At 56.0% G+C, this 24,881-nt stretch overlaps 2 protein-coding genes across 2 annotated transcripts in view; one reads left to right on the top strand and one right to left on the bottom strand.

The window, feature by feature from the left end:
* Macrod1 (mono-ADP ribosylhydrolase 1) overlaps positions 1-16,020 on the top strand; it is a 149,440-nt gene extending 133,420 nt beyond the window's left edge. The window contains 7 exon segments of the mRNA XM_028853682.2: positions 3,856-3,885; positions 14,418-14,534; positions 14,795-14,916; positions 15,005-15,035; positions 15,142-15,215; positions 15,515-15,596; positions 15,897-16,020. Coding sequence (XP_028709515.1) covers positions 3,856-3,885; positions 14,418-14,534; positions 14,795-14,916; positions 15,005-15,035; positions 15,142-15,215; positions 15,515-15,596; positions 15,897-15,934 — 494 coding nt within the window. The 3' untranslated portion in view covers positions 15,935-16,020.
* Positions 16,021-16,200: 180 nt separating this feature from the next.
* Positions 16,201-24,523, bottom strand: Otub1 (OTU deubiquitinase, ubiquitin aldehyde binding 1). Its single transcript, XM_028853733.2, has 7 exons — positions 24,418-24,523; positions 22,503-22,564; positions 22,163-22,261; positions 18,024-18,142; positions 17,731-17,815; positions 17,423-17,617; positions 16,201-17,291 (listed from the first exon to the last, which is right to left on the bottom strand). Exons 1-7 carry the CDS (start codon positions 24,473-24,475, stop codon positions 17,094-17,096), a joined length of 816 nt encoding a protein of 271 aa, XP_028709566.1. The 5' UTR covers positions 24,476-24,523; the 3' UTR covers positions 16,201-17,093.
* Positions 24,524-24,881: the final 358 nt, after the last annotated feature.

The following is a 24,881-nucleotide window of genomic DNA, read 5'->3' as shown; positions in this document are numbered from 1 at the left end:
CCTTAGCTACATAGTAAGTTTGGGGCCAGCCTGAGCTGTGTGAGACCCTGTCTTAAAAAGAGATAAACAGACACGAAAAGACTGTGTATGGGCAGGTCAGCTGATCACAGATCCTCTGCCCAGGCCAAGAAGGTGCCCAGGATTCACCTACCCTTCCAACACTGGGCCTGTCCTAGGCCCCGTTCCTCTCTCGGAGCCTGGCTGGGTGGACATCAGTCATTCATCCGGACATCAGTCATTCTTCATCCCATTTGCCCCTCCTCAGGGGCAAGACCACACAGAGCGAGACTTTGGAGTGCCAGGCAGGTGGGGTTGACATTCTCTCTGCCTGGGGTCCGCTGCGTCCAGGCCAGGCCCCCGCCCCTCCTCTCCTGCCCCAGCAAGGCTCCCTGCCAACCCATTTGGCACTGTGCCCTCTTTGAGCAGGAGCCAGCTTGTTTGCAGCCGGTGTTAATTAAGAGAGAGGTGATGGGGGGAGGTGGGAAGGGCCGTGGAGGGCAGCTTCCGACAGCCGCCAGCGCTGCCCCGGGGCTCAGGGGGCTGGAGTCAGGCCTGGGCCCACCTCAGGTGCCTCGTCCACTGCTGCTTCCTAAACAGGGCTGCAGGAGGACAGGCCTGCGGGGAGTGGAGCAATCGAGGCAGATTCAGTCTTTATTTATTCTGAGCCAAGGTCTCCTGTAGCTCAGGTTGGCTTATGTAGTAGGAGACGACCTTGAACTTGTGATCCTCCTTCCTCCACAGGCTTCAGAACCCAGGCATCGCTACCATATCTGGTATATACGACCCTGGAAATCGAACCAGGGCTTCCTGCACGCACAAGCCCTTGAAATGCGCTCCCACCCTCCCCCAACCCCACACCTGTACTGTCCCATTCTCTCTCTCTCCCTCTCTCTCTCTCTCTCTCTCTCTCTCTCTCTCTCTCCTCAGTATCCTTCTCTGTAAAATGGGAACAGGAGCCTCTCCCTGTGCCTTTGCTGTGATGATAAATGGCGTCATTTGAGAGAGCGGCAGACTGTCTCTTGCTAAGGATCTGCTCCTTCCATAGAACCGTGTCCTGGAGCGCTTCTGGGGACCAGAATGGGACCTCTGCGCCCTGCCCCTTGGGTCCCCTTGGTGGCAGACCTCAGCTCTTACCCTGTAGGCTCTCTAGCTACCTTGCCTACATGCTCAGCTGGCTCCTCCTTTGTCCCCATGGTCCCTGCTTGGATCCAGGAGCACCCGGCCGCTCCTCGCCTCTCCATCTTAATTAGCTGCTTGTATTAATCTCGAAAGTAACGTGGCAACTTGCAGCCCTGGGTTTTCAGGCTGTGGAATTAATTATTCCCCAAGCGAAGAGCTGTCAGGTCTGGGAGACCAGCCACTGCGAGCCACCCGACACCACTTAGCAGCATCCATAGCTTTCACAGGAAGCCCTAGACCAGTCTGGCCCCTAACCCTAAAACAGAAAGGCCTGGAAGGTGGGGGAAGATTGAGCCCTGTCGAGGAGCTGAGGGCCCAGCCTGGGAGCCAGGCCCCTGCTACCCAGGCCTCCTGGGTAGCAACTGGATCTTGGGGGACCTGTGGCCTTCCTAACTCTTTGTCTGGTTAGCATTGGGACCTTATGGATGCAGGCCTGTGGCCAAAGGGGGACCCCAGGCTGAGCAGGGGCACTGACCAGTATAGCCCTGGTGTTCTGGCAGAGGGGCTGCTAATCTCCCTTACCTAAAGGTCAGCCACATGGCCACATGGTAAGGCAGGAGGGGCAGCCAGCAGGGCAGAGCAAGATGTAATCTGGAAAGTGGCAGCCGTGGTGACAGGCCCACACTCTCTGACGAAGGGGCCCCCTCCAGACCAGGCAGGAAGCAGGGAATCTTTCTATAGCACGGCCAGAGCTGACTCCTTTCTCATGACCTTCACCCTAACCCTGTGAGCTGGGGTGTTTTTCCCATTTCACACGGGAAACTGAGGCCTGGAGCCAGGTGGTACCACTCACCAGGTGCTGGTTGGTGCTCAGGCCTCTGACATGGCCCACAGTGCCTCTCTTCTGTCAGGTGTACATGCTCCGCGGCCTCCTGCTAGCTCGATAGCAGCACTTACCCTGCCTGGGTACAGTTCCTTCTCCTCTTTCGTTTTTTGAGACAGAGTCTCTCTACATAGTCCTTACTGTCCTGGAACTCACTATGTAGACCACGCTGGCCTCGAACTCACAAACATCCATCTGCCTTTGGCTCCCAAGGGCTGGGATCAAAGGTGTGCGCCACCATGCCCCATGTGCAGTCCCTTCTTAGTGGCCTCCATCTGTGTTACCAGGCAGTTGGTGGGTCATGAGGGTAAGGACCCCGCTGTCCTGTGTGCCAGGCTTTTTCTTTTGAGCCACCCACCAGCTCCCAAATCATGACACAGATTCACTATTAGTTTTGAATGCTCAGGCTAGCGTAGGCACGGTTTCTGGCTAGCTCTTTTAACTTAAATGAACCTGTTTCTCTGTATCTACCTTTTGCCTCTGGGCTTTTTACCTTTTTCTTTTCTTTTCTTTTTTTTTTTTTTTTTTTTTTTTTAGTTTTTTGAGACAGAGTTTCTCTGTGTAGCCCTAGCTGTCCTAGTATACCAGGCTGGCCTCGAACTCACAAAGATCCACCTGCTTCTGCCTCCTGAGTGCTGGGATTAAAGGGATGTGCCACCACTGCCCGGCCTTTTTTCCTTTCTTATTTTTGTGTATCTTGCTTTAACTGCTTCTCTGTTTGGCTGGCTGGCGTCTGCCTGGCTTCTTGCCCAGATATGTCCCTTGTTTGCTCCTCCTTCTCTTGTTCCTCCTCCTTCTTTTTAAGCCTGGAATTCTCCTCCTGTTTATTCTCTCTGTCTGCCAGCCCTGCCTATCCTTTCTCCTGCTGTTCAACTATTGGCTGTCCAGCTTTTTATTAGACCAATCAGGTGCCTTAGGCAGGCAAGAGAAACAAATATAACACATCCTGACATTGTTAAACAAGTGCAGCATAAACAAATGTAGCCCCTGGCAGTGGGTGTGTGCCACCTTTAATCCCAGCACTCGGGAGGCAGAGGCAGGTGGATCTTTGTGAGTTCGAGGCCAACCTGGTCTACAGAGAGAGATCCAGGAAAGGTGCAAAGCTACACAGAGAAACCCGGTCTCAAAAAAAAAAAAAAAACAAATGTAGCACACCTTTGCACAGTTAAAGTAATATTCTGCAGCATAAACAAATATAACATATCTTTGCCTAGTCAAATTATATTCCACAACAGCCCTGGCCTCCCCATACCTGTGCTGAAGCCTGAGCACTGCTGGGTCTCAGGAAACAGTGTAGGGTAAAAGAGAATGAGCAGAACACACAGCAGTCAGGCATGGCAGTAAGTACTTGGGAGCTGGGAGAGAAAGATCAGTACAGCAAGGCCACCCTTTGCTGCCTAGTGAGCTGAAGCCAGTCTGAAGCACAGGAAACTCTGTCTGGAAGGGGGTGGGGCATCAAGATGGCTAGGCGAGTGAAGGCACCTGCTACTAAGCCTGACGAGTAGAATTTGAACCCTGGGATCTACATTGTGGAAAGGGAGAACCAGCTCCTGCTGGCTGTCCCCTGACCTGCACATGCATGCCACAACCCTGTGTACCGCTACTTCTGGTGACCAGGTGGCCTTGGTGGCCTTCCTGTGCCCCTACCCCCTGGTCCCCCTATAAGCCCAGGCCTACTTGGGCTCCCCATACTCCCGTCATTGGCTCTTGCCCAAAGGGCTGGGAGCCCCCATGCCCAGAGTCTCAGGACCCAGGCTCCCCGATTCCAGTCTGCTGGATTGTCCCTCTGCCCACACAGCCCCTTCTCCCATCCCTCCACACTTACCTGTTTCTTGTCTCTCTGTGTCTTGCAGCCAACAACTCCCTGCTCGGAGGTGGAGGAGGTAAGTACACAGACCTTCTGCATCTCGGATAAGGGTGGGCTGGGGGTGGGGTATGCGTCTCCTGTTCCATCCTTCAGGACCCTTGGTGTGCCCACTCATAAAGCTGGAGGCCTGGGCATTTTGTTGGGTGATCACCATCTGAACTCAAGCCTCCTGACTTGTAAATGGGGCCTGTGGGATGGTAGACAGAGCCCCACTCTGTGCCTGGCACCTGCTTGGCCGTTGGAAGCTCCTTGCTAATTGTCCTCAGTTTCTCCACTCTCAAGTCTCTGCACATTATCCATTTCTACACCGAGAATTCCCAGACGGTGTCTCAGGCCTGCACAGGGCAAGCTCTGAATCACCAGGTGGGGAATGGGTGAGTGACAGGGGACACAGAAGTCACCCCCGGGTGCTGTTCTAACACTCACCAAGATGCTGAAGCCACTCTGGTGGAGAACAGGGCGGCCAGCCCATCAGGCACGCATGCCAATGCAGCAGGTGCCTCTAGAGGGGCATCCCTGTGGCCCCACATCTGCCTCGACTAGCCTCCCACCACCCACCCAGCACCTCAGCCCCCAGCTGCCAGGCAGCCACTGTCTGCACAGCGGCAGGATGATTGGTGAGCCAGGGGCCAGGGGTTAATGCGCCGTCGGATAAATCCCGGGGGCCGTGTTTACGGCAGCGGTGGCGGGGCCCAGGCCAGGTTTTAAAAGGGGGAAAAATAAAAGGGGCAGCGAAGGTCAGGAATAAATAAGCACAGCGCTAAGAGCTGTCGGTGACCAGCCAGGATGCAGGGGGCTGTTTGTAGCTGAGGATGCTTTTCCTCCCTCCCCATTCTCCTCTAGCTGTCCCCGTGGAGGTCACTGCTTCCCGGGATGGGGATTGGGTGCCCATGGGTAGGTCCTTTGAGAGGACCAGGGCCCTCCATGGTTGGTGACACTATGCCCCATCCACAATGCCCTACCCACAGTGCCCATCCCACATCCATTCATTCACCACCCAGTACTCAGCACCTATCGCCTACAGGACTGTGAGCTGGACGCTGACAGATCTTGCTTGGGGGTCAGGCCTGATGTCTGCCCATCCAAGCTCCAGGTATATAAGAGTGCCAGCCAAGACAGGGTAGTGGGAGGTCCCAGGTACATCAGGGCTCAGCCAGAAGCACCTGCTCAGCTTGGGCATCAGCAGGGAGATTTTGGGGAGGAAGGTAGGCTTGGGCTGGTGAGAAGTGGATGGAGGGAACAGATAGGTCAGAGCCTGGAGACGAAGGGGAAAGGTCAGTGGGGAGCCTCAGCTGATCAGAGACCTCAGATTCCAGCCAGGAGGTCAGAGAAGCCGTAGGAGCACGGGGAGCCTTGTGGGAAGCGGGAGTTTTAGTGGTCCCTCTGGGGAAGGTAAGAAATGAAGAAGACATGTGGGCCTTTTACTCTTGTCCTGCTCAAAACCCCCACCTCCTTCAGAATCACAGCGAAGGCCCCTACTGCGGCTCACAAGGCCCTCAACCGCCTCTCAGACACACTTCTGCACTCTAGGCCTTCCCCGCCAGGCTGCAGCCGCACCCGCCTCCTGAGCTGGGCAAGGCCACTCTGTCTCCTCAGAAGGAAAGGAGTCACCGCGATGTGGGTCTGTCTAGGCAGCCTGCCCCATGAAGGGAGGGACTCGCCCCTGAGGGTAGCCCGTAGAAGTAGGCTGAGCAAAGGGATGGCTTGCAGGCATCCTGGTGCCTGTCCTAGACCATGGGGTGCTCTGACTCCCTTTTCGGCCTTAGGGGTGCAGGGAGGCTGCCTGATGAGGAGATGGGTGGGCAGTGACCCTGGAGGAAACAGGTCTGGAGTACAGCCTCTCATCACAACACAACTAAGATTTATGGAGCCCCCTCTGCAGCTGGGGCTGTCATTCTGCTAATAAGATTGGGACAGGTGGAGGTACAGGGCAGAGGCCATGGGGGGATGGAGCAGGGACTGGTGGGGACCGGCACCTGGAATTGAATGGAGTGGGCCAGATACCTGGACATGCCCCCTTCCCTTCAGATACAACACATCTGTTACAACATCACCAACTCTGACCCCAGGAAGATGCTAGAACCTCCATGGGGGGCCTGAAGTTCCTCCTGCAGGGCTCAGGTCTCTACCTGCCCCCCTCTGTCCTTTGCTCATGATGGCTCTGGATAAGCCTTGTCCCTTCAGCCACAGGCCAGCAGACACCGGCCAAGCATCCTGGTATGTCACTTTTGTCCTTAGCTCTGGCCCTAGGAACATCCGTGTACCTTACTGTGCTCTACTCACTCTACCATAATGTCCTTCCTGTGAGGGTCAGGGCCCAGGACACTGAGCTCTGGGGACCCCTCACTGTGGCCTCTGCTCAGCCAGCACAGGCAGAGCAGACACTCTGCTCTTCATGTGTGTATGTGTCTGCCCCAGGGCTGAGGGGAGACGGTAGATCTGTGGGTACCCATTGTCTGCTGGGACTCAGAACTTTACTCTGCCCTCAAGTGACTCAATTTAGAAGTAGGCTTCTCCTCATTTTTTAGTAAAAGGGGGACCTGTAGGGCCCTGGCCCCCGTTTTGGGTAACTGTTGCCTTGCTTGCTGACCTTGACCTTGATATCCTCCCTATGCTAATTCCCTGCCGGGTTCTACCTCCTGAATGCTTAAGGGAAGTTCCTTGTCTGTGTATTCTGCATAATGGGCGTTAACAGTTTAGATGCAAGATTATAAAACATCTGTAGTGAACTTCTGCCCTCCAGGGTTCTCCCATTGTGCTGTAAGCCTGTATTTAAGACCTCCTTCGATAAACAGCATTTGGCATTAAAAAAAAAAAAAAAAAAAAGCCGGCGTTGGTGGCGCACGCCTTTAATCCCAACACTCGGGAGGCAGAGGCAGGCGGATCTCTGTGAGTTTGAGGCCAGCCTGGACTACCAAGTGAGTTCCAGGAAAGGCGCAAAGCTACACAGAGAAACCCTGTCTCGGAAAACCAAAAAAAAAAAAAAGAAGAAGAAGAAGTAGGCTTCTCAAGCAAGGGATGCTGGACTTGGGCCTTGAAGGGTGAATAGGAGTTTAGCAGGGTAGCAGGATGGAGAAACCCAGGAAAGATGGCCTGGCGGCCTAGGGCAGGCCTAGTCTCCTGGAGAAGCTGGTGAGCACCGGGCCAATCTCCTCCATGCCTCTGCCTTTACCTCCCTGTGGAAAGCCAGTCACTGGCTCAATCACAGATGTCTCAAACACTCTCCTATTGTATGGTAAGGAGGGAGGCGGGTCCTAAATCAGGATGGGGATCAACAGGGCCCAGCGCCTCAACTGTTTATTAGCTCTGAGATGTTTACTTGGCGATGAGGAGCCGGCTTTCTCGGGGAGATTTGTGCGTTCTTTTTCAATTACCCCTCGTCTTTCTCTGCCACTTTTGCACTAAAGGGATAATAAATGTATCAGAGCGTTTCAATTATTCATCTAAATCATGACTGTGCCTGCCATGGCCAAGTCTTAGTGACAGATTAATTCAGGGCCGCCTCCTCTGCCGGCACGGCCGCCATCTCTGCACCCAGCCAGCCAGTGCCCCCAAAGGCCAGCTCCAGGAGCCAATGGTTGGGGTCAGGCAGGTCCCTGACAGGAGGGCAAAACAGGGTAGGAGGGAGGGAAAAGCCCTGGCCCTCACCCCCCAGTCCCTGCCTGGGCCTTCCAAGTTGTCAGTCCCACACAAAGCTGCGGGAGCCCGGGACTTCATCTACCCATCTATCCACACCTCCGCTCCTGAGCCACCTGGCACTGCCTCATCCATACGGCCAGATCGCGGCACCACATGCTGATCTGGAGAGGCCAGGATGGTGGAGCATCCCTCACAGCCATCCCCTAGCACAGGGCCTTTGCACCTGCTGCTGCTGCTCCTCTGCCCTCCTGCCCTGACTTCCTGTCTGAGCATGGTCTCTCCTGTTAGCTACCCCCCGAGTCTAGGCTTAGAGGGCCTGCCCGGTGCCTGCACCGTTTTCAACCGTATTTGGGAGTCTGCTGCCCTTGATGACATTTAAGACCTGTCTGCCCCCATGCACACCATCAGACCACTGCAGGGGAAGCACAAGGTGGACAGCATGGGCTGGGTGCAGGCTTGTCCATGACCTGCGGTGCTTAGCCACAGCCTGGTACTTGTGAGTGCAGCTGGGTCCTCTGTCCTCTCACACAGTACCCAGTCCTCGGTGGCACCCTCTCCGTGGCTCCTCTCTGTGGCTCCTCTCCATGGCTCCTCTCCCATGCACTGGATCTGTGCCTTTCTAACCTCGCTCTGCTTCCTTTGACTCACCATCCTTTCTATTGCTCTCTCCTCATCTCCCTCGACTCCTCACTCTCCTCCGTCCCTTCGAAGATTAGCAAGGAAGGCCTCTGAGCATCGGACCCCAGAGTGGCCTTCCTGTAGATTCTTCCCGAGCTGTAAGCTGCCATCACGGCTGCTAATCTGTGATTGTTTCCATGGCCTTTGGCAGAGCTGACACTGCTGTCCTGATGAATGGTGGCCTGACTCAGTGGATAATGTGACCTTCATAGCCCGTGGGCTGCCTTGGGTGCTCTGGCAGCCAGGGTGTGCGAGGTCCTGTCCCTCTTGGGCCGCCTGCAGGATCCAGAAGCAGCAGCCGGGCTGAGGGGCTCCCAAGAGCTGGGAAGCTTGGTGGACAAGGGGCTGGGCCTGGGGCTGTCTGCAGCAGCCGGGCTGCAGCGCCTTCAGCACTGAGAAGTGTGAGTCACGGGAGGGAACAATGAAAGAGCTTTGCTTGCTCAGATAGGCCCGCTGTGTTAGGGTGATCGCTAGATGCCTTAGCCACAGTTTCTGCCCCCCAAGGCTGCACTCCTGCCCTGATTTATGAGCTGTGGCTCTCCTCTTTTGTCCCTTCCAGTAGATTCTATTACCCAGAGCTCCACTACAGTGTCCCATGCTACAGGGACCTTTTGGATAGCTGAATGGGCATGTGTCCCCCCCACCTCCTGTCCTGTTCCATCTTCTCACGTCAGCACTGCTGTCCCTTCCCTGGCACCGTGACACACAGGACTGGCCCGTGGCAGCCCTATTATTACATGTTTGTTATGGGGCACAATATATAGTTTTCCAGGTCTCAGAGAGTCCTGCCTTGCTCTGTCAAAGTTGAAGTTTTCACATTGTGGATTGGCAGGAGCCACAAGAAGTTTTGTGAGCAGAGTGTGTCAGGTCCTTCCCTAACCAAGCAGAGGCCCTGGGTCACCAGCTGCCCCTTCCTGGCCATCATTGGAAGCACAGTGCCCTAGGAAGCCAAACATTCTGGGTGTTCATGGGTTATCGGGAAGCTCCTGCTCCTGAGCACCCACCACAGGACACTACCTCCAGCGAGGTCATTTTGCAGATGGGGAAACAGACAGTCCCTATCCTACCTAGCAGCTGGCCTTCCCTGAGGAAGGGAGCATGGGAATCAATCCTCCCCCAGCAACTCCGGCCCCTGCCACATGGCCACTGCACTCATGCCCTGCCCCCAACAGGCAAGATGCCACCAGGCCCTGCACACGGCTGCCACGGGATCTTTAATAACGCGAGTGATTTTGCATGATGAATGAGGTACCGTGGTTGTGTACATAATGAAGCCCTAATGTTTTCAAATCCTCGTTTAAGGAGCTGATCTCACCCCGTAATGAATTTCAGATCACATCGCAGTGATGTCGTCCATCCGTCTTCTCCCCGGGGCGCCCACCCGCCTGGGCACCTCCAGGATGCGATCTCTGGAGGTTGGGCTCTATGTCCTTCCCTGGGCCCAGCACAAGCCTCTTCTGGAGCAGAGATTGGCATGGGGCTGTCCGCCGAATGAAGGACCAGAGAGGACAGGCAGAGGCACTAGGGGTTCTGACTGGGCAGCATCAGGGTCCCCAAGATCTATCTGGAAGGAAGGAGAAAGTGTGGGGCAAGCCAGGAGAGAAGGGCCCGAGGCCCCAGTGGGTCTTCAGAGCCCTCTTCGTGGGTAGGAGCCCAAAGGTAGCAGCTCGGGAAGCTGCCTTAGGTAGGACTCCTTGCGGACTCAGCTCTCCACCTGCTCAGCCAGGCTTTCCTTCTGGGAGGGAAGTGGGAAGGGATCATCAGTACACAGGGTCTGACTGGCAGCTGTATGCTGCACCAAGGTGTGGTGGTTGTGAGCTGTCCCCAGGCCAGAGCCCAAGCAGGACTAGATGTCCAGATGGGGAGAGGTCCCCTGTGCCTTCTAAGACAGAGGGCCCCACACCTCCATAGCCCCTGTCTAGCCTAGAAGGTACTGTCTTGGGAAGGAGGCCTCTGTCCTTGAGGTCTACAGCTGAACCTGGGCCACCTACCTGTGATGCTGACGCTGTGATAAACAAAGGTGTAGCCTCGTCCCTCACCAGCGAGGAGGACTAAGCTGACAGCCTAGAAAACTCAGGCACAGAGAGGAGACTGTACCCTGGGAACAGTGGGAAAGCCGGGCAAGAGGGACTTGGCTTTGGGAAGCTCCTGGCTTGTGTCTCCCAGGCTGAGTTGGCTGTCACTACGAACTCGGCCCCCATTCCAGGCTCTCCCTCTGATGGGGAGTCCACAGGAGCCCAGGATGGGCAGGGCAGGGGTGAGAGCTACCCAGAATCTTCTTTTGCTCTGTGACTCTGAGAAAGTGGCCATGTCTTTCTGAACCTTAACCTCCACTTCTTATAAGACAGGGTGTAGCATTAGGGATCTCGGTTTCGGCTCCACTTCCAGCCATGACACCTTGGAAAGTTGTTGACTTCTCTGGCTTTTGGTTGCCCACCTGTTGGCTCCCTTCCAGCCTAAGTCAACGTTCCTACAAATCTTTGGACACCTAGGCTCTGAGATTCAGAGAGGTTGAATAACTAGCCCAAAGCTATCAGCAATCTTTGATGTGAATTTCTGGAAAGAGAAATCCCAGAAGAGAATGTAAAAAGGCCAGCTCCACAGAGTGGCAGAGGGAAAGGGGTATCTGACCCTTTGGCAGGGGCACAGCTGCCCTCTGTGTCCCCTAGGCCACTGGCTCCTCTTGTTCCTGTAAATAATTAATTAGCCCCTGCTCGCTTGTTTGTTTAGCATGAGGAATGCTCCCCCACTGAGACACATTTATTGCTGAATAAATTTAAATATCTAATCTTCCCTTCATGAATATTACAGCACCCTAAATAGCAGCCAATAGTCCTCAGTGCCTTACCGGAGTGGTCCCCCTGGAGCCTGCCTTGGCTGGTCTGGAGGGGTCAGGCTCTGGTCCCTGCCCTGCCCTTCCTTGTCCAGCCCCTGCCCCTGGCATGGGATTGCTCCTACCAGCCCCGCTCTGCTCCCCCTCCTTGCTGGAGAGAATGGTACGGGGCTAAGGAGGAAGGTGTCTTCTGAAGGTCCCGAGCTGAATGTTAGGGTGAGGGGTCTGTCCACGCTGTTACAGGAAGATGTCCCTCAGCATCTCCCGGGCACTGGGGGACTGACTAGACAGGAGGGCAGGGGCTGGGGTTCAGGGAGATGTAGGAGGGACTAGGGAGGCAGAAGCAGAGGAGAGGCCTGGAACAGGAGAGCTCAGGGGACAGGAGGAAACAGCTAGTGTCTCTGAGAAAGCCTTGGTGGGTGGCAGGAGCAGACAGCCCTCTGGGTGAGCTGAACAGTCCAGAGAGATGAGGGTCCCCATGGCATGTCTGGGGGATGTACTGATTCAGGGAGAGGACAGGTACCAGACTGCAGGGGTGAAGAGGGGCAGAGGCAGGGATACAAAAGATGGTAGAACGGGTTTGGAAGAGGACAAACACTGGCCCTCTGAGGGGAGGGAGGTGGGGGATGGCAAAGGCAGCCACATCGTGGTCCAGTAGAGGCCCCGAACCTTCAGTGCCCAGTGTGTGACCTGAGCCAGGTTTTGCTATCTGTGCCTCAGTTTCTTCTATGAAGGGGTTAGTAGCACCCCCTGGGTCGGGGCGTGAGGCTCCCACAAGACAATCAATGGGACTGGCTCAGCTCCCCAAGGTGCTTACTGAAAGGAGGTCCGTCGGGGAGGGAGGGGGGCAGACTGGCCCCACCACAATGGAGGAATGTGCATCCCGGACCTAGTAGACAGGAAGTGGACACAGGAGGACAACCAGGGAAGACCCAGGCTGTCTACTGACCTGGGGACAGGCCTAGGTGTGTGGTGTTGTTGCTATCGTTTGTCTGCTGAGACAGGATGTTGTCATTTAGTCTCACTGGCCTCTGCCTCCCAAGTGTTGGGATTAAAGGCACAAGGCACCACACTCTGCCCAGTGGAAAAATCTGCTTCAGGACATGGGGAAGGCTGACGCGTGGGCGGTAGGGACCAGGCAGCTGAGACTCAGCATCCAGGACAAGTCTGTGTGGGGGAAGGTAACACAGATGTGGTGGCCAGGGCCTGTCCCTCATCTTTGCTTTGGGGGGACACTCACAGGGTGTCACAGTCATGTGGTCCAAGCCCTACTCTAAAAGCTGGCAGCTCCTGGGCCGGTCCTCTGTGTCCTCACACTCCCAAATCAGCCCCCAAGGCCAGACTACAGGCCTGTCCACTTCAGCAGGAACCGTGGCGTCTCTGAAACACAGATCCTCCGAGCCGCACTTCCACATGACTGGCAGCCAGCCAAGGTCACCTGCAGGGTGCTTCACACTGCAATAGCAGATAGCGGAGTGCCAGGAGCGTGAGACTGCCGGGCAGGGCCCATGGGCTCCAGGAATGCGATCTGTATAAATCCCCGTGCTCACCTCAGACTCCATGGACTCCCTGTGCACACTGTGAGCCTGACACGGTCATGTTAGAATAAGGGCTAACTCACTTTGTATCTCATCAAGCCCAGACACAGCTTAACTAAGTAACAAGAATTATTGACTTGATGGCATACACCTTTAATCCCGGCACTCGGGAGGCAGGTGGATCTCTGTGAGTTCGAGGCCAGCCTGGTCAACAGAGTGAGTCCCAGGACAGCCAAGGCTGTTACACTTAGTGGACTGTGTGCTGTGTGCCCTGGGTTCCATTTCCAGCACGACCCCACCCCCCAAAACTCATTTTTCAACATCCTACGAGGTGGGCACTGCTATCAGACCCAGAGAATTAGAGTGACGTGGTCAGGAGGACCCAGGCGGATCTCTGAGTTTGAGGTCAGCCTGGTCTACAGAGAGCTCCAGGACAGCCTCCTGCCGATACTGTTCTGTGTCGTGCCGGGTCCTCTGGGTCACCCCCAGAACAGCTACACTGTGATGCTGGTGAACTCCAGGCTGCACACAGGTTCACTGGGGCTCTGAAGAGGGGGCAGGGGACTGAAAGACCCTGCCTGGCCACTCCCAGAGTCCCCCAACTCTGGGAAAGCCATCCAGTGCCAGTTCTGAGCAAAGTGGAAAATTAGGTTTAATTGGGCCCTTAGGGCCCAAGAGAAAAACAGCAGGAAGAAGAGGGTGGCGTTCACTTGGTGTGCCAGGACCTGTGCCGAGAAGTTGGAGGGATGCAGGAAGGAGAAAGGGTCTCACGTTAGGAACCTGTTGAAAATAGAGCCAGAGTCAGGCGGTGGTGGCGCACGCCTGTAGTCCCAGCACTCGGGAGGCAGAGGCGGGCGGATCCCTGTGAGTTTGAGGGCAGCCTGGTCTACAGAGAGAGCTCCAGGACAGGCTCCAAAAACTACACAGAGGAAACCCTGTCTGGAAAAACAAAAACATACAAACAGACAAAAAGGAGCCGATGGTCTTTGGCTGACGCCAAGCCCTGGAGCTTCTGGAGGGCAGGCCTGCGTTTCACCAGCCCTGCGCTCTCAGGGGCCACTGTCCCCATTTCGCAGTCGCGATGGTGGCAAAGCAAGAGAAAACCTATAGCAGGCAGGCCAAACCAGTGCCGGCCCCAGCCAGCTTGGGCAACGCTCTATGGTGCCTGGGTGAGTCAGCAGCAGAGTTGGTCGGGGCCTCTGCTGACTGGGATATTGAAGCATTAAGCGTTGTTTATCTGGGCCTGGGTCCCCAGGGTTACAGAGAGCCCCAAGAGCTTCCCTTGGATAAACAAGCCCAAGCCTGGCCTCCTTCAGCAGGATGCTCGTTACCTCACCAGGCTTTGAGAGTCTAGAGACACCTGCGAGGCCTGGTCCAATGGGAAGGAGCTGGAAAAGCCAGGCTTAGGCCCCGGATTGGATCCGCCATCTGGAACAAGGTGGCCTCGGTTCCTCAGATGGGATTAAATGAAGTCTAGAGTTTGGCATGGCCTTGTCAAAAGGTGGGATTTAGGATCCCACTCGATTCTTAGATCCGAGTAGAGATGACAGGTGACCTCGGGAGGGCGCGTCCTGGACAGAGAACCAAGAGGGTGGGCCAGGCGCGCCCCCTGCTGGTCGCCCCGTGCCTCTTCGCTCTAGGGCCAGTTGCTGCTCCTTAGAGCCTCGGTTTCCCTAGATGTGAAGCAAGGGGTGACAAGAGCAGCCAGAGGCCTTGGAGAACGTTGTGATGCTGGGTGGGCCAAGGCATAGATAGCCTTGGAGTTTCTCCAGATTGGGGTGTCATGCCTGATCCTTCAGGGATGAGAGGAACCCAACTCCTCCTTTCTCCCGTCCCGGCTCCCTCTCCCCCGCCCCTCAGTGGACGGCTGCATCCACCGGGCCGCGGGACCCCTGCTCACGGACGAGTGCCGCACCCTGCAGAACTGCGAGACCGGCAAAGCCAAGATCACCTGCGGCTATCGGCTGCCGGCCAAGCGTGAGTGCACGAGAGGAGCTGCCCACAACCGCAGGGGGGCGTCTTAACTAAGTGTAAGGGCCTGGCCCCTCTGATACCCCAGACCGCAGACGGAAAGGGGCTGGCGCTGCAGCGGGCAGGAGAGCAGGCGAGCGAAGGGACAGCTTTACTGTGCTGCACCACTCAGCGGTGGCATGCGAGGGGCCGGGCACACGTGTGTACCGCAGGTGTACAAGATGGCAGGGGAAACCTAGGTCTGACTGAAGCTCCCTCTGCCCTAGACGTCATCCACACAGTGGGGCCCATCGCTGTGGGCCAGCCCAGCGCCAGCCAGGCAGCCGAGCTCCGCAGCTGCTACTTGAGCAGCCTGGACCTGCTACTGGAGCACCGGCTGCGTTCGGTGGTAAGAGTCGCCAGGCGGCGAGGGGCAGGGGTGGCCCGGGAGGCATCTAGTGACCCCGTCTCCATGTCGTCTCACTGTCCCTTCCCAGGCTTTCCCGTGCATCTCCACAGGCGTGTTTGGTGAGTCTGGAGAAGCCAGGCCTGGCGTGGGCAGGGCAGTGAGGGCCCCACTGACCGAGGTGGGCGGGGCGGGCCCAGATCTGCACTCACCAGACCCTGCCCTCAGGATACCCCAACGAGGAGGCAGCCGAAGTTGTGCTGGCTGCGCTGCGGGAGTGGCTGGAGCAGCACAGAGACAAGGTGAGGCCGGAGCTGGGCAGCTAGTTCTGGGCGGGTGTGGCCAGTGGGTACCTGCCCTCCCCAGGCCCACTCCCTCCGTGGGACTTATTTGTTGTGGGGCAGCGATGGGAAGGGGCGAGCGTGCAGCCTGAACCTTCTATGATGGGTAGTTAATTCTCAAGTCCCCGCGGACATGCCCCCTAGTAGGCGGTTGAGACCCTGCCAGGGTGGGTGTGTTTGGGAACACAGTACCGGGCTGAGGGCCGGCCGAGGCCCCGCCCGCCCGCCCAGGCTGAGCAATCCGAGCAATCCCTGTTCAGGTGGACCGGCTTATCATCTGTGTGTTCCTGGAGAAGGACGAGGGCATTTACCGGGAGCGCCTGCCCCACTACTTCCCAGTAGGTATGTGCCCTTGTTTTCCTCTGGCCGCCGCCCCCAGGCCAGCCTCCCCTCCCCCATGGCCCTGGGGCGGCTCTCACTGTCCTCTGCCTTCCAGCCTGAGGCTCCTGAAGCCCACCCTGAATGGGACTGGTAAGCAGGGCCTGGCCCGGTGTGGTGTGGCCGCCCTACACTAACCTGGCCCTCTAACACCCGCTCAACCTGCTGTTGCCCATCTCCGTGCAGAGGGGTGGTGAAGCTAGGGAGGGTCCAGGGGCTTCCACAGGTCCTGAACCCCCTTTGCCCTATCTGCTTTGCCCTCAGACCCACCTGGGCCTGTGGGACTTCGCGCCTCACTCTGAGAGGTCTTGGAAGCCGACAGCTTGTTCCTCTGCGTGACCTGCCCTGCCTTTCAGAAGCCTCTTCTTAATAAAGCTGTCTGATTCAGCCTCTCTTGTCTGAGTGCCGGGGTCTGGGTCTGGATGGGGCCCGGTGGGGGGTGGGGGGTGGGGGTGGGTAGCCCTTGGTGGGAATGGTGTCTTGGGCACTGTCTTTGCTTCAAGAGGCTACAGGAGCCCTGGGTGAGCCAGGCGGGTGAGTGAGGCATTGGCTAGACAGCAGAGGCGGCGGCGGCAGCATTTCACATTTATTGAGGGCCTGCCCCCAAGGAGCTCACAGCCTGGGCTGAGACCCCACATGTGCTGGGGGTGGGGAGGAGAAGGCAAAGAGACAGGTAATGCAGCTACGGAGGCAGGTAATGCAGCTATGGTCCAAGCAAAGGGGTGAAAAGCAAGCAGAGGCAGGGCTCTGGGGACAGGAACAGGCAAGCCCTGCCTGGACACAAGCATTATGTTCCTCCCATACCAGCTCAGCTCCTCCTGGGGCCCACTGAGGATGCACAGCACCTCCACCTACCTGGGCCAGCCTCCTCCCATAAACCTCTCATCTCAGGACTCCTCAATCATGCAGACCCCTGGAGGTGGGCAGAAAGCTGTGATCTGGGGGCCCTGGCCAGAACAGCCAATCTATAACTCTAAGCGGCAGCTTTGTATGGGTGACCTGAGACCTCCAGCCAAGTTCCCAAGGAATTTCAAAAGTTCCCATGGAAACCCTGGAAAGTCAAGGAGGAAAGGGGAGGGCAGGCCTTGTGGATGGGTAGAAAGCAGAAATCCAAGGAACCTGGAGACCCAGCCCTCTCAAACTTCTCTTGGCAGAAATGCTTGGGGGTAGATAGGGAGAAAGCTGGGGGCCCCCCTGGGGGAAGGGACAGCCAGACACACAGCAGCCAGCGGGCAGGTAGGGAACAGCAGCGGAGCAGGGAGACGCACACTCGGCTCACCACCAGCATCCCCTTTAATAAAACATGGAAGGTTGTGTGACAGGAAAAGGAGGAGTGAAATATGACCATTTACAACCACAAAACAAAACAAAACAAACACCAAAAACCAAAACCAAAACCCCTCTGTACATGTCTAACGCCTGGCAGGGGGAGGCAGGCAGGGCGCAGCAGGCCGGCCAGCCCTATTTGTAGAGGATATCGTAGTGTCCAGGCCGGTAGAGCAGGTAGACCTTGGGCTCGGAGCCCTCGGGGAAGACGTGTGGGTTGGTGGTGCCGCCCTCACCGCGGTCCATGTACTCTACTTGGATGGACACACTGAGGGCCTGGGCCAGGGCGATGATGTGGATGTGGTCGCTCTCCTTGCACATGGGCTCCACCTCCTGCGGCACAGGGGCGGGTCAGGCCTGTCCCAGACCCCTCCCCCAGGCCCCCCACTTTCCCCTGGCATGCCCCACCCTCAAACCAAAGAGAAAAGGAGGGTCCCAGGACAGAGCGGAAGAGGAGGTGGCACCTGCTGGCAGAACTCCTTAACAGTCCGGCCGCCCTCTATGAAGTGCTCGAAGAACTTGCTCTCCCGCTGCAGGTAGCCTGAGGTGAGCAGCCGCAGGTAGACCACAAGGTAGTCTGAGGTGCTCTGGTCATTGAAGGAGGCCAGCAGGTCAGCTACTGAGGTCTGCTTCTCCACCTGCTCAATAAGGTCCATGAACTGCCCCACCCAGGGACAAAAGGTACAGTGAGGAAAACGAGTGAGGAGAAGCCACCCTTCCACAGCCTAGAGGCACCCTCCCTGCGGGCCCAGTCTGAGACAGCAGGGCTCACCGTGTTATGGAAGTCCTCGATTGTGAATTCAGTGAAGCCCTGGGACACCAGGTCCTCTTTACTCTTGGCAGACACAGCCTTGAACCTGTGGTGGAAAGGGATGGGAGGCCAGCATGGGCTTCTCAGCCAGCAAAAGAAGGGTCTGGGCCGCACAGCCCTGCCCAGACAAGACCACCCACCAAGTTCAAAGGGAAGCCTCCACCGCCCCAGCTGACGGCTGGCCTAAGGCCCGGCAGGCACGGAGGTTCAGTTCCTCGGAGGGCCTGCAGCCCCAGCGCCCGCCCGCCGCGTACCGCTGCAGCTCCTTGCTGTCGTCCAGCAGTGCCTCCAAGTGGGAGAAGCCGAACGCTCGGTAGAAGCAGTTGCCGTCGGGCCTGGTCTTCCGGATGTAGGAGTACTTTTTGTGGAGGTCCTGCAGAAGAGCAGCCCAGTTTAACACCCAGCCAAGCCAGGGCAGCGGGTGGCAACTGAGCCCCAAGTTCCCACCTCCAGACTGCTGAAGAGGACAGGAAGTCACACACTGGACAGAGCCCTCCCCTGGAGGCTCCTGGAGGCCGCGCACTAATGTGTCACCAGCTGCTTGCCTTGTGGGTGCTACTGGCTACAGAGCCATTTGCTTATAAAAACAGATGACCCATCTGTCTTTGACTAAAGCGGCTTTTCAGGTCTTTCAATCCAAGCAAGGCAAAGCAGGGAGACAGGACAGGCCATGCTCCCAGCTGCCTGAGGTGCCTCTGCTCAGCAGGGCTCCGGCCACACAAAGCAGCTCTCCCTACAGTCTGAGGGTAAACCAATTTCCTCATCCACTTTCACTTCCCATCACGCTGCCCCAGCAGGGACCATCTCCAGCTCTCTTCAGCCTGCTCCCTCCTTTCCCTGCTCCTTCCCAGGCTACCCCTCATCTTTCCCCAATCTAAAGGGCAGGGCTCCCAACAAACCACACAGTATCCTTCCTCAAGACACCTGCCAGATGACAACCCTCAGGCAATGCTCAGTAATGAGTCCCTTCACACTGAGAACATGGCCCTGACATCTGCCACTTAGCTACCCCAATCCTCACCACCAGCTCACCTCCTCCTTCAGATCCAAGGACACGAATCTAGTTTATATAGTTTATAGACCCCACAGGCACATAAGATCCAGGTAGGTCTCCCAATAAAAACAGAAACTCCTATGGGAGGCTTTTGTCTGACCAAGGTCAAAAACAACCTGGAGCTACTACAGCAGGGTCAAGGCAGCCCTCCCCAGCCCAGCCTCTGGAGGGTGGCAACCCTACACCCCATCTTTTCCTTTCCCTGCTCTCTCCCAGGATACTCCTCCTCTTTCTCCATTCTAAAGGGCAGGGCTCCCACCAAAGCACACAGTATCCTTCCTCAAGACACCTGCCAGTTACAACACCCCCAAACACAGAGCTTCCTGCCTGAGGCCTGACGGAACTCCACCCCTTGGTCCGCAGATACAGTTCTTTCCTTTCATTTTGGTTTTGAGATGGGGTCTCACTTTGCAGCCCAGGCTGGCCCTGAACTTGCAGCAATCTTCTGGCCTCAAGCTTCTAAGTGCCGAAATTCTAGGCCACCAAACCTAGACAATGTTCTACCTTTGAAGCTGGGCAGTGGTAGCCTTTAATATCAGTGCTTTGGAGGTAGAGTCAGGCAGATCTCGAGTTCCTGAGTTCGAGGCCAGCCTTGTCTACAGAGCAAGTTCCAAGGGCAGCCAGAGCTACACAGAGAAATCCTGCCTCAAAAACCAAAAACAGCCGGGCGGTGGTGACACACTCCTTCAGCCACAGCACTTGGGAGGCAGAGGCAGGCGGATCTCTGTGAGTTCAGGGCCAGCCTGGGCTACAGAGTGAGATCCAGGACAGCCACCAAAACTACACAGAGAAACTCTGTTCTTGAAAACCAAAAACAAACCAAGTTCCATGTTTGATGCTCTGCCTCCTCTACACCTTACTGTCCCAGACAGCTCCACTGCACAGCTGGGTTGCACCAACCTGCTCTACCCCAGGCTTTGAACCACAGTCTCACAGACGACTCATTTCTCCCCAGCAGTATATCCCCCTTAGGCTCTTCCTTCAACACAGCCGCTGCTAGTCCGTCACGCCTGCTTCCTGTTCTACTGCGCAATGCCTCACGACTCCCTCTGCCTCCACCTTGTCCCTGCAGCCTATCCTTACCCCGAAACAACAGTCCCTTACAGACAAGCCCTTTTCCTCCCTGCATCCATGCAAGCACTCCCGCACTCCCGGGCAAACTGGCTTTCATGATGGCCTCCACTTGCCCAGATGTCCCCTTCTTGACCCACCTCAGCCCCCATGACTCCTGGATGCCTTGTCATTTGTAATCTTGCTTCTGTCTGTTCATCAAATGCACCTTTTCAGGAAGGTTCTTAACCATTACCCCTACTTAAAATGCAAACTCTCCCATTCCTTCACTTCTCTCCACAGTACTAACCAACTCCAACAACCAAACTGTGCGTGTGGTGTGGGGGTGGGGGGTGGTGGTACAGCGTTGAGACAACGTTTTTGCCATATGTAGCCCAGGCTGGCCCTGATCCTCCTGCCTCATTCTCTCCCTACCACACATACCTTTAGGTTTGGATCTGTCTTGTTCTGTCCCCTGTAAGCATCACAGAAGCAGGACTGTGTTTCAGTCCCCAGTACCTGCAAGTGCCTCCAGCGCCTGGGGCAGGGCACCTGCCTGGTAACTGTAACATGACCACTGCCCAGAGACTGCCCAGAGTCCAGCCGCTCTGCTCTCTAAGCTCCCTGGGCACATACGCTCAGGTACCCTGTGGAATGCTCATGTCTACCTCCTCACATCCTCAGAGTCCATTCCACAGGAGCCAAGTACATACGCCTGCCTGGCTCTACTGTTACCGCGCAGGAAGGACAGGAGGACTTGGGCACAGCACACAGAACGGAAGTTTAGGGTGCTGAGGTACTTTGCTGCCAACAGCTCTCTCAAACATTTAAACATTTTGCTGAATGACTCAATGACAGGAAGAACCTGAGGATCATCCTGTTGGTTTCACAAGGGCAGCCTAGTAGGACAACTGGCCCTGGATGGGGCACCATTCTACTAACTGGCCACAAGGGAGAGGAAAAGCCCAAGCTTTCTAAGCCCTTGCTGAGCAGCATCAGCAGTGAGTCCAACATCTTCCCTGGACTTGCCCCACAGGCAGAAAATAACTCTAGCTTGAGGTCACACAACTGGAAAGCAAAGACCTAAAAAAGTCAGGGCCTTATTGTCCTCACATGTATTTTGGAGAAATCCCAAACCCCTCAGCAGTGGGGGATGATCAGGTCACAAACTAGGTACAGCTGACCTAGGCTGAAGAGGGGTTATTTAGCACATACACTCCCCCCAGGTGCTAAGGACAGACCTAAGGCCTTGCAAACACTAGGCTCACGCTACTGCTGAGATAGCTGTGCCCCAGCCCTACACAATGTTTTAAGTTCTCATTAGCTACCAAATATTCAGTCAGGAAAGCTCATGCACTCTGGCTTCTCTGACAACAGGGGAGTAATGGCAGACACTGGCTGCCATGCCTGTTTTTGTGAGACGGTGCCCTCCCAGTTAACTTCTGGGCAGCTTCACTCACTGGGTTACCCGCTTGCCACCTGAAGGCCCCAGCTCCAAGTAGAGGAGATATATATATATACATATATATATGTATATATATGTATGTATATATATATATATGTATGTATATGTATATATATGTATATGTGTATATATACACACACATATACATATATACACACATATACATATATATACACACATACATACATACATATATATGTATATATGTATATATATGTACGATCTTTAGAGGAAGACTGAGTATACCATTTCCTAACACCTCAGGCTGTCTACTAAATACTGTTTTCATACCAGGGTCACAATTCAACCTCCACTGCTCCCAGCCTTTGGGGTGGCTGGTAAAGAAACCTGCCTCAGTTTGAGTGATCCAACAGGGACACACACAGGGGGCCTGTCCTCCACAAACATCCAACCAACAGACTGTAGGACAGGTCTCTGTGTAACCCATCTACCCATCCCAACACCAGCAGGTTTGGCCCATGGCTGGGTACTGAGTTGTCAGTGCCCACCCAGTCGGCACCTGGTCCCACCTGGGCATCACCTACCTCAACCTTACAGCCACCCTACAGGCAGATGCTTTCACTGTCCCTATTTTACAGATGAGGACACCCAGGGCTCAGAGACACTGAAGGACCTGTCAAGAAGACAGCTGCTGAGTGGCAATCTGATGTGAATGGAGGTCTCAGTCCAGAGGCTGCACACTTCAAGAACTAGCAATGAGAGGTGTGTCCCGTCCCTCCCAACACCCTACCCTCTCAAAGATTAGGCCTGGCAAAAAGCAGGGCTGAAACAGGCTTCCTTCTCCCCTCTGGCCAGGATCCCACCTTGATCTTCTGTTGATAGATGTTGTCATCCTCAGCATACTCCTTGTACAGGACTGAGAGTTCCAGCCGCTCTGACACCAGAGGATTCTGCACAGCAATCTGCAGGAGGCAGGGATCCATCATGCTCTGCCAAGGAGGTTGAGTAACCCATGCCTAACACCTACGAAAGGGGTTCTGGGCTGGTCATTCAGTGGTACAGCAACCCCCATAAAAGCATGGAGTGCCTAGCATAGACTGGAGGGGGAGGGCTTCAAAATAGGCACGAGGCCTCAGGCCCTGACTATACATCCCCACCATGAAGTCCTCAGCTACTGCTTCCCCAACTTCTCCAGCCCCTCACCTCTTGCTGAATTCGGTCCTGCTGAGCCATAATGGCTTCATCATAGGCCAGACAGTTAACACCTAGAAAAAGAAGAAGAAAAAAGAAGTGCCGAGCAAGGGTAACTGTGGGGCCTGGCTATCTCTATGGCAGGCAGTTTTGGCAGAACAGGTTTGGAATCTGGAGCCCCATGTCTTACACTCCATTGTGTAATCTTGGCAAAGTCCTTCCTCTTTAGGTTTTCACTTTCTCATCTTTTGGAGAAGGTAGTTGGGTATGGTGTTATTCGGAAGGCTAAGGCAGGAAGACCACAAGTTCAAGGCTGCTGGAGCTACATAGAGCTATTCTCCATAAAATAAAAAAGAGGGCAGTTGAGCATCACAGAGCCCGGGTCTAAGTCCTAGTACTTACAGACCAGACCAGAAGGATCAAGAAGCCTAGGAGTTAGAGATCAGCCCTGGAAATACCACAAGGCCTTATCTTGGAAGAAAAGAAAACCGGGCTGGGGGTGAGGCTCAGTGGTAGAAGATACATTTGTCCTGCAGGTGTGGGCCGTGGCTTCTATTTCTAGCAACTCAAAAAAAAGTAAATGAAAAATCAAGTGACAGAATCAAGATCCCCGTCAAGGCGCCCTCCAGCTCTGTATTCCTCCCTCCCTGCTGCCTAACAGTCCTGTGCAGCATCCTGGGAATGTTCTGGGGAAGAGTCTCTCGGGGAAAGCAAGATCAGGGGGGTGGAGCCCTACGTGAATGTGAGCATCTTGTGAGCATGCACTTTACTGGGACACACCCTTTATCCTTCTGCGGTCCTGTGCATTGTTAATGGTGTTTCGTTTCCAAACAACAAATGCAAAGGTGACTCCATCTTGCCCAAGGTCAAAAAACCAATGAAGAGCTGTGGGCAAGCCCACATTTGTACGATTCCTGTCCGGACTCCTGGCAAGGTCACTTGCCAGTGCACCGCAAAGCCCTCTCCCCTCACCTGTAGAATGGATTAATGCCAACACCTTGCTCCCATCATCAAAATATGCTGGGATTCCGCCAGCAGCAAGTAGTACCTAAGCACTCTGTAGAGTCATCCCTGGATTTGGGAGTTCTCCCTATGGACCCTGCTCTAAGCAATCACTGGATAGGGGTCAGGAGATACTAATTCTAGTCCCCGACTCTTCTTAAGATGTGTGATCGAGAACTATTTCTTTCTGCATACCTGGGTTTCCTAGTCCTCAGCCTCTAGTCTAGAGTGTGGAGTTAAGAGTACGGTGTGCGTGTGACGGATGACTTTTTAAAGTCAATCCTTTGGGACATGGTTATCCCAGGTTCTCAGCTGAGCCTGTGTCCTACTACAGGGCTGTCCCTCCCACTCGAGAAACTGAACTCGATCCCCTGAGCCCAAGTTCATGGTAGACATGGAGAGGGCGTAACCGGCTTTTTTTTTTTTTTTTTTAAGAACCAGAGAACTAGAAAAACAATGCCTGGATCTGCTCAAGGGGGCTGGAAGACCAGAAGGAGCTCTACAGAAGAGAGCTGCCGCCGGGGACTTGGTGCTTGGCAGCCCGGCGTCACTCTACGCCTCTCGGCAGCTCGGGGAAGGGCAGGCGGGCGACTCGGCCCGGGCCTAGGCCTCGGCTTCCCTGCGAGAACCCGGGCCGGCAGACTTCGGGAGCCCGCCGAGGCCGCGGGCCGGGGAGAGGCGGGGCGGCTCAGGCCCCGCCCCAGGCGTGCCCGAGAGGCCGAGCGGCGGCCCTCGCCGCCCCGCCCGGCCGGGGGTCGCCGCGGCCCTGCTGCCATTGTGAGGGGGAGGGGAGGAGAGGCGGCGGGGAGCTCCGCGGCACGCCGCGCCCGGTCCCCGGCGGGCCTGCCTCCCGGACTCCTCGGGAACAGCCGGCCGGGCCTCGCCCCCGCCAGCCCGGGCAGGACATCCTCCCCTCGGTCCGTACCTTCGGAGTCGCTGCCCAGCGGCTCCTGCTTCTGCTGCTGAGGTTCCTCCGCCGCCATCTTTAAACAGCGCCGCACTGCCGACCGCTTCCGGGTTATCAATCGCCCTCCTCCCGGAAGGGGGCCCCTCCTCGCGGCCCCTCCTTCGCAACGCCCCTAGCAACAGGCTCCTCGGGCGGTTGTCAGGGGCTGGGCAGCTCCTGCCGCCCCGGTAAGCGTCGGGCCCGAGGCCTCGGGAGAGGCGAGTGACCCCGGCGCGCGCCTCCACGTCCCCCACTGTCCTTGAAGGTCATGAGGTGCTGAGGGCCTCCCCGAGTCACTTCTGTTTGCGGTCTACTGGAGTTGGAAACGCAGGTTGTGTAACTGCGGTAAGGAGCAAGATGGAATAAAAGTCACGGACGGCAGCATCCCTGCTGCGCGTGCACTCGCGGAACGCGGCGACCGGCGCTGCAGTGCGGCGCGGAGC

This window comes from Peromyscus leucopus, chromosome 1 (assembly GCF_004664715.2).
Source record: "Peromyscus leucopus breed LL Stock chromosome 1, UCI_PerLeu_2.1, whole genome shotgun sequence".
In the NCBI taxonomy this organism is placed as follows: domain Eukaryota; kingdom Metazoa; phylum Chordata; class Mammalia; order Rodentia; family Cricetidae; genus Peromyscus; species Peromyscus leucopus.
This window is presented reverse-complemented; position numbering and strand designations above follow the sequence as displayed.